Genomic DNA, 12,877 nt, shown 5'->3' with positions numbered 1-12,877 from the left:
AGGATATAACCTGGGACAAACCTAGAATGAATTCTTGTTTTAGGAGCCTTTATTTTTTGCCTTTAGAAGGACCATCTGGTCACTTGTGGCACACTGGCTTATCTCGCTGCATTGCAAGCTTAAAGAAATGTATTTGGAAAAATGTTTGGCAAATTTATTATGTGGTCAGAATTTTTATGACAGAAGTTGAAAGATGTGTTTTCAAAGTGCTTCAAATACAAGTGTGACCAATTATCTCATACTACCTGAAGAAATTCTGTCCTTGATTATACAGAACAAATGAAAGAGCAAATATTTCCTTTATCAGAAGCATTCTTCAGAGTTTAACAGTATTCCTTAAAAAATATAGCAAAAGCTCTATTCTCTCTACTGGCATTCAGACATGATGGACTAGTAAAATCCACTATATAAAATAACAGGGTTTTTTGGCAGACATATCTGTAAGTTGTTTTAATTTATGATCTTGAAAACTAAAAAGCAATATAAGGGCATGCCCAACTTCACGTTGATGATAAAGCTGCTGATATTCTCAGTTAAAATGTTGATTTGAAGGGTGAGTGGAGTTTCTCTTTGTTTGGACAAAAACTGCCCTTTCATTCTGCAAAACCAGTGCAATGCCTCTGTGTTGCTGACTTCTGTCGCCACCATTTCTCCAGCAGTTTCCACCAGTTTTCAATCACCAATCCCCATCTCTACTGGAATCCCTGTCAAGTTTCTAGAGCTTGAGAAACCTGTGTGACCCTGAGGTGTTTGTATAGTCTTTGACATATTAGCTAGGAAAAATAGTAGGATGAAAGTGCAAATATGTGGAGAGTCACTTGGATGCAGAAGATACTGGGAAAAATGTTATGTTAGCTAGAACTGATCAAAATGATCAGTTTATGTGAAGTTATGTCATTTTTTAGTGTGGTGAATTGTGCTGCCATTTCTACCATATTCTTTAGGAGAAAGGAACAATACTAATTTATTTAGTTTTTTTTTTAACCAGGAACCTTCTTATTTTTGGACAGCTAGCTTCATACTCATTTCGTTCTCATTATAGTATGCTATAATAATACTCCAGACACGATACTGGTGCTCTTGACAATATTTTTTTCTTGTGCAATATGAGATTTGCATCAGCACAGGCCTCTTCACCAGTATAGTTGAGGAACCCAGTTACAGTTTCCAGACAACTTTGTCTTCATAATTTCGTAAAACAGTGTAAAATGTAAATGTCACTCTTTTCTCCTGTCTTACATACCTGTTTTTTGTGATCACCTCACAGAAATTAGCTTATACTCTTCTTGCTGCTTCTGACATAGAAGTAAGACAGATGATGCAAGGCTGATTCTGATGCAGAAATCTTTTTGGAGAATTCAATAGCTGGCTGTTAAAGTGTAATAGGGACTAAACAGACCCAGGTCTGGCTCATTTTGTGCACCATCTCAACTGTTTTAAAAGCAGTTTCAAGTTAATTACTAGCCTTTCGCCTTTGGAATCTGGCAGCTTATGGCTTTGTTGCCTTTACTAATGTACAATAGAGGGAGAGGTGTAAGAGGTGAAAGGGGAGTAGATCTTAAAAGTGGAAAACAGTAAACTTCATTTTTTTTCATGGGGGCATTTGTTTTCCTTCTCTATGTTTTGAGCATCTCGACATGGGGGAAATGGAAACAATGGTTTGCATTTCTTCTTGCATGCATGAGACAGGTTCATAGAGTCCCTTCCAGAGCAGAACAAATTTCAGGGAAAATAAAAAGTACTATTGTCTTAGGCCAGGCATGATAGAAAAGCCTAATAAAACAATGTGTTGGGCAAATCAGTAAGATATAGGCAGGAGGGAAGAAGCCAGGAGAAATCTTGCCACTCTTGAGTTCTTAGTCTACACTTCTTCTGAAGAGTGGGAACGTTGTTTAGTCTTACTCAGTTTTTTCATTCCATTCGCAGAAGAAGAAAAAGTTACTCTGAAAGGTGGAAACGCAGAAGAAGAAAAAGGACAGGACAGTAAAATGTTGCATACTACTGTCCTTCTGCTATGATCCAAGACTGAGCGAAGGCAATGGTAAAAACAAATGTGTGAACTTTTCTCACGAGTATTTCTACAAAATGTTGACACCTTCATAAGTTAGGCTTTGAGAACATTATAATTAGAACATTTAGAATTTACAATTAGACATTTACAATTATATTTACAATTAGAACATTTACAGCGATTGTGGGAATACAACAGTGATTTCTGCCTAGTGTGCCACATTCATTAATACATTTCTTTTAATGAATGGTGATTTGTTTCCTGTGCCTCTGATTTTCTGTTGCATTTTGACTGTGATTAATGGAAGATTACTTACAAAAGGGAAGAAGCATAAATAGAAATTCAAAATATTTTTTTCCTTGGAGAATTGTTATGTTTACATGGCACATTTCTATTTGTATTTGCAGACTTTTTTCACAGAGGCATAAGAAGATCCTCTGTTCTTGAGGCCCTGTTTCACAGCAGTCAGCCTCCTTCGTGGATGGTGTGCAAAAACTCTAAAGATAGGCAGGGCCACTCCTTCCTTGAGTGTTCAAGACTGTTGAACAATCTCCACATCTCCCTCTGAATCCCCATTTTCATGTACACTTAAGTCATCCCTCCTGTCATACCCACACAGAGGATTAAAAAGATGTGTCACACAATTGCTGATAATTCTTTTTCCTAGTTCTCTGCTGTTAGCAAAGACTATATACCATAGGAAGTTTCAGGCCTGTCTAGGCATTGTATTGTTTAGTGTGTATGTCCAAACCATTCTATTGGCTTAATTGATAAAGTAGCCAGTACACTTGGTGTGGAATTGGAAACTTGCTAGCTGAGAGCACAATAGTCTGATTAGTGATGTGATATGCACAGTGCTACTGACAAAATATTTGACTTGAGCTGCAATTTTTTTTTTATTAAAATAGTTTATAATGCGATCATAACACCTGAGCTTAGAAATCCTAGCATGTTTCTTGTTGACCTATCTCAATAATTGATCTTCTTTGCAATTAAATTGTACAATTGGTTCCTCTTTCTGTTGTATTAAAATCCAAATACAGCAAAAAGTGTTGCTGCTTAATTTGAAGGATTGTAGAAACTCGTAGTGTTTTCCAATTTTTAAGTACTTCTAACTGTCTGTGCTATGTAAGGGCTTTTTTAAAGAGAAGATGGCACACAGTGGGGTAGATGTTTAAGAGAATTTACTGAGGAGTAAAGCCTTTAATCTGAAATATTTCTTCTGGTGTAATGCAAAAGGTAATGAGTGTAAACAACAGCACCCAGATGAGGTTCCAGTGCTAACTTTATGCTTAGCCTTGAGAACTGAGTAAGTTATGGAGAAGACACTAGAAAGGTATTTAGTCCATAGTAGTAATTTCTTTTTGTTTTAGAGCAGAAATGATTTATCTTACAGTTTTCTTGAACTGATTTATTTTCATTTCCTTGAATGGATAATAAAGAATTGGTCAGAATTATCATTCTAGTATGCTAATGAAAAGTTGTTTCTTTTGTTTTGTCTTTTTTAGATGCAAATTGGCATACAGTTTAAAAATAGTAAAATGCATCCAATCTAGTTTGAGAGTAGTGGCTATTAAATTCTAAACAACGTAAAGTCACACTACATTTATCATTATTTAATGACTCATTCACTTTGGTCCCTCTGTGAGCCCTTGATGTTATTTGTCATTCAGCATTATGCTGCTAGAAGTGTCAGCAGTTCTAGGGTCTTACCTTGCCTTAGACTGAAGAAACCCCCTGAAGTGTGTAATTTTTGATCATATAGTGTCTACCTTCAAAACAAGAGAAAATAATATCATTATCCTATCCTCATTAACATTAGCAGGTTCTGATCATGTTCAGATGCTTTTTTTAGTAGCCTGTGATTTGTGTAGGCAGGAGAAGTTTTTATATTCTTTTGAAAAGAAGGCTGATACATATTTATGCCCTTTTTAAACTCTCACTTAGTGCCACCATTTTGTAACTCTCAGTAATTTTTTAAGTAATTTTGTATGTTGTTAAATGTACTAAGAGAGCTTTTAGTAGATGTTGGGGGAGACTTGGGTTTGGCTTTGCATACAGCGTCATTTTGAACCTTTGTTTTTTTCTGTTTTATCCCATCTGCTCTCCCTTTCTTCTCAGATGAGATGAACAGAGAACATTGGCCTCAGTTGTAAGATGAGCACAAAAATTGTAGTGATATTTTGGAGAGAAGTCAGACATTTTTTGCAATCTTTTTGGTGATTTTGATTAAAAAATATCAGACTACAAATGAATTCTAGGAGCACCCAATCTTACTGAAGGGATCCCAGCATGATGTCAGGGGAGACAAAACTGACTATTGATTTGTATCAGTGCTGTGTTTGCTTTGTCATCTGTGTTCTCAAATCCAGTATTTTCATCTGTTCCTAAATTTTGCCTGCTTTGTTTTGTCTGTGAGGAAGCAACCTGTGGTTCGGCCTGCAATTTACTGAAGTGGCGCTTACGCTGGGGCCTTTATTATTCCTGGCAATTATAATTCCTTATTATTCCTGGCAATTCTCTTGCACAGCTGCTGGTGCTGAACACAGCCTTGCATTGCTCTGTGCTACATCAGCACCCTCCTGACAGAGCCACTGCTGAGCACTTCTCTTTCCGTAGTGTAGACAAGACTTCAGTCTGAGTAAACAGTTTGGTATTGTGAGCTCCTAAAGCAATTCCTGGAGAAGTTATTTGGTAGGGTATTTACCAAGCTGATTTATAAATTCTCATATAACTGATACTTGCCTGGGCTTATGCAGCTGTTAAGAGAGATCACCAAAACAGGAATTGCATATTGTTGCCTTAGCAACTACCACTTCATATTGTGCTTAAATCACTTGGAAATACATAGTATGTCTTAAGGAACTGCTTCCAGCAAAAACACCCAATCTAAATAATTCTAAATAATTTCACAGAAGAAGCATAAGGATGGCCTTTCCTAACAAAGGCCATCGTTCTTTTAAGCTTGGTTGCCTTATTTCACTACAGGCTTAGCTTGTTATTAGAAAAAAAGCACAATAAAATTTAAAGAACCCATATATTTGTTTACTGATGCCACCATAACCCATCTGATTGCCAAACTGGCTGGAAGTTGAAAATTAATAGTTTCTCCTAAAGGTCATCTTGCATTCTATAAAATCAGCATTTATAGTTTGCTTTCCCATACTTCTATTTTTAATGTCAAGTTTTCTTCATTTTTTTCTCCAATACTAATTTATTTGTTTTTTTTTGGTTGTTTTTTTTTTTTTGGTTTTTTTTTTTTTTTTTTTTTTTGTTTGTTTTATTTGTGAAATGTTAGGGGTAGGTAAGGAAGACCTTAAACATCTTTTACCTTCTCAGATGTTTGTTGTTCCTGTTTTGAGATGATATTTTTATTTAGAATTTTTCTGCAGATATTTGCAACAGTTTTGTCAGGTTTTTTAGATCATTTGAAAAAGAGAAGGAGGGAGAGGCTTTTGTCAGTATTACATTAAGGCAGTTGCTTGAGTACTCATGCTACCTGATAGTAGGTACCAGTTTTGCATGGAGTATTTTATATTGCTGTAGCAACTTCCCCAGCTCTCTCGTCACTCCTCTGCGTTACAGAGGAATTGGATTTTGCATGTGTGGAAACCGTGTTTCAGAGAGCTCAACAAAACAGCTTCTTAGCAACCGTGTGCCAGATCCAGAAAAAAGCCAGTTTCTGGCACCTCATCCTTTTTCTGCTTAAGCTGAGGTTTACAACAGAAAGATCCAACGACAGACTCTTTCAGGTGCAATATCTATCTCCCATATCAGAAAACTTATTTTCCTTTTGTAATATTGTACACAGTCAATGAAATTTGAAAATGTAATATGACAGAGTTGTCAACATTCTATTTCTATTACTCCTTTTCTAGGCAATGAAAAGGAGAGACAAGCAAAATGCAAGCTTACAGAATTTAAAAGGAATCAGATATTTTGAGGACCAGTTGTCAGTTTTAGGTCACCGCTCACATCTCTGAATATAATTTTCATCTAAGCTGCATGGCAGGGTTTGTATGTGCTGGGAGAAGCTACATTTTCCCAGCAGGAGACCAAATCAAAATGAAGCAGTCAGATGCAGGTGCACAGTGATAGAAAGGATCTATTTACCCTGAAGCGTGAGCAGTGGGCCAAGAAAGCAGAAGCAGTCTACTTCTATCTCTCACCTCCTTCTCTCACTACCTTTTCCCTCCCCCATAACTATGCCAACAAATTCATAAGGGGACCAAGGAGAAGGTGTTCACTTGCTGTTAATGAGCCGCAGTGCCTGCTGCCGAAGGTCTAAAGCACTTTTTTGTTATGCTGATTGTGTACTATTAGAGCTGGCTGTCTTTTAATTTATACCTAATCCTTCCTTCCAGCTTGCACTGCCTCAAGCCAGCCTGGAAAATGGTTGAAAGAGTTTTTTCTGTGGGCATCTGTTGCCTGTGTCCATTCTGAATTTTAAATGATGCTGTGGAAAGAACAGTGTGGCTGAAGCAAGTGTGCCTAAAACAAAATTTTAAAAAGCCATTTTCCTAGATATTATTTCATAAGTCATACTTTTTATGCAATCTTTAAAAAAAAAAATATTCTACAGCTTTGTTTAAAGAAGGGCAGTTCAATAATGATGATTTAACGAAGTCAGCTGTATTGGTTGACAGTGAAATGAGACACCTTGCTAAGCATTGTCTGCTTTTCACTTGTGTTTCCAGAGTTCATTAGTTAGCAGCTGAATGCTTTCCTGTATGTGAAGACAACCACCCAATGCTGCTTCCAAGGCTGAAAAAAACCTGAGCAATATAAGTACAGGAAAAACACTGAGAATTTTGGTTTTGTTGCAGATTAGTGGCATTATAGGACTAAGACAGCATTGTCTAGGTTTGGGAGGAAGAAGTAGGGATACATGAAATCCATTAATTCTGCTGCTTACTCTGCAGCACTGGAGAGCTCAGGTTCTAAGTTTCTGTCCCCAGGTAAAATGGGCCAGACATATGGTGTAAAGATTAATCTGACTGATTATTGTAGGATGCAAAAGATACGGAACTCTAAATATTTATGTCACTCTGTTGCTGTAGTTCTGTGCAGGGTTATGCACTGAACACAGCATAATGAAAAAGAGGCATGTACCCATCTGGAATCGGGCAGCCATTGTAACATGAGCCTTAGTGAAGTGGCAGCTGTCTGTGCTGTGTGCTAGAAAAGTATATTTATCCCAGCATACCACATTTAAATCCCAGACAACTTTGTTGAAAAGCTCTGAGACAAGTCCATGCTTTGTCCCCAAAATTACCTTCAGAAAGGGAGAGATGTATACATTCTAAATTTTGGAAGAGCAGTGCTGCATAGCAGAACAAAGTAGTACAGAGGAGATTTTGAAAAGATATGTGTTCTGGTATCATCAAAACAGGACCATGCAGTAAGTTTCTAGAAATTTTGTTGCTTTTAGAGGGAGGTGGTGGCGCATTTGGACTTTGTCAGGTGAGAGCACCTCTACAATATATAAACAGAAGACCTAGAGAATGCTTGATTATAATTTTCAACAAATTTGACTTCTATTTACAGATGGATTCACATGATTTTTACAAAATAGGTCCAGCAGTTAATTTCTGCTTTATAGTGAAGACCATATAGTCTGCATAATTACTAAAATTTATTCAAAATAATTAGACCGCAACTGAAAAATCAGGAGCGAAGTAAACCAAAACTGGTGTAGAAGAAACACTGTCTACATTGCTTTTGCTTCAACTTTGTTATACTTTATAAAGGTCAAGTGTGTTTACTAGAAATATTCTAAACATGAGAATAATCTGCTAAAACATGCACACATAAATTATGATGATGTGTATTTTTCAGTGCTTGCTTTATGATGTATTTAAATAACAAATACAGGAAAACAGATTTTTATGTGGCTTCCAAGACTAGTACTAAGTATGTTCCATGATGATTTGGGTCAGAATCCAAGCCAGCCTCCTTCAAGAGAAATGGAGACATGCTTACCAACTCCACCAGGAATTGAACTTAGTCTGAAGAAGGCTTTGGCCACTGTCTATAAATCAGTGGAGATGCTACATGGGCAGTGTGCTTTCTTCTATGAGAGAAGTATAGAAGTACAGTGGTTATCAATTTATACCTTTTTAGCCAATCAGAGGCTCTTAAAAAAACAAAGCTGGTAAAATACAGGTAAAAGAGCAATAAGGAAACGTGAAAAAGATCATGTGCCACATGCTCTGACTGTACTAAGTAACAAATCCAAACTGTGCAATCATAGTCTTCACTGATGGAAAAAAAAAACAACTGGGGGGATGTTCATTACGTGAGTGTAATCTCAGCAGGCACCACTGTTGATGTGATGTAGCAATATTCTATCAAAGCATGTAAAGAAGGACAGTCCTTGGTACCCAGACTGTTGGAGAGTTTAAAAATCAGTCCTGAGTTTTATGTGATTCCGTCGGTTTTGATTTAAAAGAGTAACTTAATTTGACTGCAGCCAAGAAGGATTTTGGACATTTCTTGCTGTTCGTTCCTTTTATAAAATCGGCCAGCTGGAAAAACTGCTTTTCATGGTTTCCGGTAAAGGAAGAACTGAGTTAAAGAATTATCATGTCAGAATTTCCTGTTAGATAAATGAAAATGAAATAAAAGTTCCTAAATGATTTGATTATTAACTCTGAGATTTACAAACTTCCTGGTAACTGTTGCAGTGCAGGAAGTGATCAGACCAGCAGCGATTGTTGCATGGTTTTTGGTGAAAGCAAATTGCCCTTGTGGAAATTATGTGACCAGTCCACTTTGGCATGGGGGAGGTTGCTGGGCAAGGTTTTTTTGCTCTCATTCATAAATATTTTCATAGTGTCATCCATAAAATAAAAAAACAATTCTTCTATAGGAAACCTTTCCAAATTGAGATGCCAGGGCTGAGTTGTCTCAGTTCCAGATGCTTTGGCAGAATAGTAGTTCCCTGAGAGCTGGAACTCCTGTGTACCTATGGAAGCAGATGAAAGAATAGGAATAAAAATAAGATACTGCACTACTTCTGCTGCTACATGCCTGAAAAAAAAAATCATCAAAGTTATTATAATTATGACTGTTATTAGATATCATGTCTGGTTTCTGCATATTTAAATTCTCAGAGAGGTGAAACTTAGGCACTTAGAGATCCCAGGGGAATAATTGCAGAAATGATGACATATTCCACTTTTTGAACAAATTTCAATACCAAAGCTGCGTTCTGTGCAGCTTACATTTCTTCTTAATTATACTTGGATGCAGGATAGTAATTTTCTGTCTTACAAATGCATGTAGCCAATTACTCTTGTAGATCATGAATACGCAATGGCCTAACTCATTAAATGGAATTTTCCTTCTCTGTTGTTATGGCAAAAGAGTCTGCAAATAGCTGAGTATTGTATCTCTGTGGGAGCTCAGCCTTGGCCAAGGCTACAGATCCATAACTTCAGCATTGGACAATTACTGGGTTTACTTTTCATTACTTACAGTGTGCCGTGCTAGTCTTGTGTTTGTTTGTGTGTGTCTGTCTGTATGCATGTACTGTGAATTGGTATAGGCTGTTTCACTCCTCTGAACTTCTGGTCCTCAGTTTAAATGCCACTGTTCTGATGCTATGTGATGAATTTAGTCTTCCTGATTTCTTCCCATGCCCAAGAAATTCTGAGCCCAGAATCTCTCCCTCTGGCCCACTGAGACATGCAGACCTGACCTCCTTTGGCTCCTGGAAGCAAAGCTGAGAAAAACTGGCAACATGTCTCTGAAGAAACCACAGCTTATATCAAATGATCTAACACAGGTGTTCTTTTCTTCTTCCCTCTGATTTTTTTATTTTTTTTCCTGCATAATATGCTTACCTCTCTGTCATCTCAGAGTATGAAGATAACACATGTAGCCTCGTCTGCCTCACAGGCAGGGTTCATATCCACAATGAAGGCAGACTGTTGCGACCAGAGAGATCCAGGGAATCACAACACATTGAGAAATGAGTTACAGACCCAATATTTCTCTGAGCCAGTTTTGCTAGGTTTTGGTGTCAATAAATAATAAATAATAAACAGGATGTGAGGACAAGACTTGGTGATTGGCCTTCATGCTTTTCAGTGGTAGCATGTTTGCCCAAGGGTGAATTTGCTTATCTAACATTCTGTCCTCCTCTTTTTCATAATACTGCAGGACATCTGAGACTTGAGCACTTCAGTGCTACAGCAAATGTTGAGTTGTGATTTTTAAAAGCTGTGGTCTCAAATATTATAGAAATAACAAAACCTTTCCATTTAGGGGAAATGTTTTCTGTAATCTTATTACTGGAGTAGTTATCTCGAGTGCCTTATTGACATGTTTTGCAAAACTCCTCTGGGGATTTAAATGTAATGGCTGTTTTCTTGAAAACAATAATAAAAAAACCACCATGCTGTTGGTTACACTGCATTTTTACTAAAATTTGAGTATATTTTATCGGTTTTTATTTGTAGTCGCAGACTCCCTGGAGAATGGAAATTCTAAATGTGTTATAAACAAGTCTTAAACACCTCTTAAAAGTATGCAAAAACATACATATTTTCGACTATTAAGATTCTGTCACTGGGTCTGGAACTCGGGAATTTGGTCCCTTCTGCTGTGTACCCACAATTTGTGGTTCTGAGGAGTGAAGTCTATCTGCCTTTGGGAAATGAGCTGGGTGCTTGCTGTTTCCCTTACTTTCCATGGCTTACTTTGGGAATGTTCCAGATAAATGCAGGAGGAAGGGAAGGCAAGAGTTACTCTGTGAAATCTTTCTTTTCAGCAAGAGGAGAATTATATCTGTATCTTGTGTGTATACATGTGTGTGTACATATATATAGTGTAATAGAGATGTGACATTGCTGTTCCTATTTCTTTAAGTTCTATTTTCTGCAATTAACTGTAAGAGAAAATCCTGATCTTATCTTTTACTGCTGGTACCTTAACGAATCAAACCATAATTATCCTCTCTGAATCTTGCAGAGTTCACATGGAATTTATGATGGAGTTCTTAAAACTTGTGTGTAACAGCTGCCACTAGGATGTGGTGGGAATCTTTCAGGGAGAGGGGAGGGGAATGTACCTTTGCTCATATTAAAACTGTGGAGTAAAATGTGAAACCTTTTGAGTCTCAGAATAGTAATAAAAGCAGTGAGTAAATTTAGCTTGCTAGACAGTTGTAATTTGCAGAATGTATTTGTCAAATAGTTTGGAAATAATCTACAGCACATTTAGATGGGAAATGTAGAGATGGGCTCAAACTAAAAATGTGAGCTAAATGTCGTTCCAGGTTTGCAGAACATAAGCTATACACTTCATCATAAACTCAGTAATGGACAAGACCAGAGGGAGATTTTGAACTTTGGGGAAAGTCAGATTTTGTTCCATGTCTGTTTGGTCCCTAAATGCAACTGATTTGTCTTGGAGTCTTCAATTTAATTTTAAAATTGCTGCTTCCTTTGAGTGGTGTTAGTGCATTTGGAAGTTGAAAAGTATAATTGAAACACAGGTCCTTCCGGACCAGTGTTTATTTTTCCTTTAGTATGTTGGGTCTGTGAGTTGTTAAAAACTCTTCTTCTTGAGTCTTTGTAATATGCAGTGTTGGCTCCACTGCCATGGAAATTGGTGTGATCTCATGAATACAGCGAAATGAGATCACCAAGAGGGAATGAGGAGATGCCATAGCATTGTAAAAAACAAGTGTGACTTTTAAAGAAAAGGCACCCTTTTGGTGATTGAGTGCAGATTTTTTTCATTAGGTGGATGAAAATGTAATGGACTTTGTTCACATCTGACATTTTTATTTGCCATCATGTTAATAAATAAAAATCAGTTTATATTTCTGAACTGGATTTTCATGTTATGCCCCTCTTTTTTTTTCATAACAGCCCCTCAGTTCTACCCCTCGATTCTTTTAACCCTGTCAGTTTTAACTCCTGTAAGTAGGGTTTTCTCTAATCCACTTTCTTGCTGATACAGCGTTTCCTCAGAGAATTTGATTATTTCTGCTAAGGGCATTTGTATGTCGCTGAAGTTCTCAGTATAATTCATTGGTTTTGCTTTCTGAGTCATCTCTCATCTTCTATTTTCCAGATTGGTGAGAGGCAGAGAGTTCTGGTAACAGAAGAATCCTTTGACTCCAATTACTACGTTGCTCACAATCCTTTCTATGAGCAGGTACAGTTCAATAAACTAAATAACATATTTTTGTTTTATCTTTGCTTCCTGATAATCTCAGCATCACAGTGTGTCAGGATAAAAAAAATCTAATAAAGAAATAAGAAGCATTTTCCAGGAAACATGTGACCATCAAGACTTTTTTGTGAGATATTTTGTTTTATTATTGTGTTGTAAATATAATTTACCTGAAATTATGTTAAGAAATATACAGTGGATGTTTGACTGTACAGCGTGGTTTAAGAAGCTGTTAATTATTGCAGTAATTTTAATTTCAGTGTCCCCAAAGCTGAATAGTTGGATTTCTGAAGAGTTGAGTCATGACAATTTGAATACATCTTTCTGAAAAGTGTTTCAGGCAATGCAATTTGAAAAAAAAAACCCAGGAAACATGTGACCATCAAGACTTTTTTGTGAGATATTTTGTTTTATTATTGTGTTGTAAATATAATTTACCTGAAATTATGTTAAGAAATATACAGTGGATGTTTGACTGTACAGCGTGGTTTAAGAAGCTGTTAATTATTGCAGTAATTTTAATTTCAGTGTCCCCAAAGCTGAATAGTTGGATTTCTGAAGAGTTGAGTCATGACAATTTGAATACATCTTTCTGAAAAGTGTTTCAGGCAATGCAATTTGAAAAAAAATTATCTAACAATAATATCCTAACAATAGAAGGGTCAGAAACTTCTTTAG

The 12,877-nt window shown here is 36.7% G+C and overlaps 1 protein-coding gene across 1 annotated transcript in view; it reads left to right on the top strand.

Moving 5' to 3' along the window:
* Positions 1–12,877, top strand: part of CDKAL1 (CDK5 regulatory subunit associated protein 1 like 1) — a 380,101-nt gene that overhangs the window by 338,441 nt on the left and 28,783 nt on the right. The window contains exon 14 of the mRNA XM_041426743.1: positions 12,098–12,181. Coding sequence (XP_041282677.1) covers positions 12,098–12,181 — 84 coding nt within the window. The remainder of the gene's footprint in view (positions 1–12,097; positions 12,182–12,877) is intronic.

Source organism: Onychostruthus taczanowskii, unplaced genomic scaffold, assembly GCF_017590055.1.
Source record: "Onychostruthus taczanowskii isolate IOZ18803 unplaced genomic scaffold, ASM1759005v1 scaffold94, whole genome shotgun sequence".
Classification (NCBI taxonomy): Eukaryota; Metazoa; Chordata; class Aves; order Passeriformes; family Passeridae; genus Onychostruthus; species Onychostruthus taczanowskii.
This window is presented reverse-complemented; position numbering and strand designations above follow the sequence as displayed.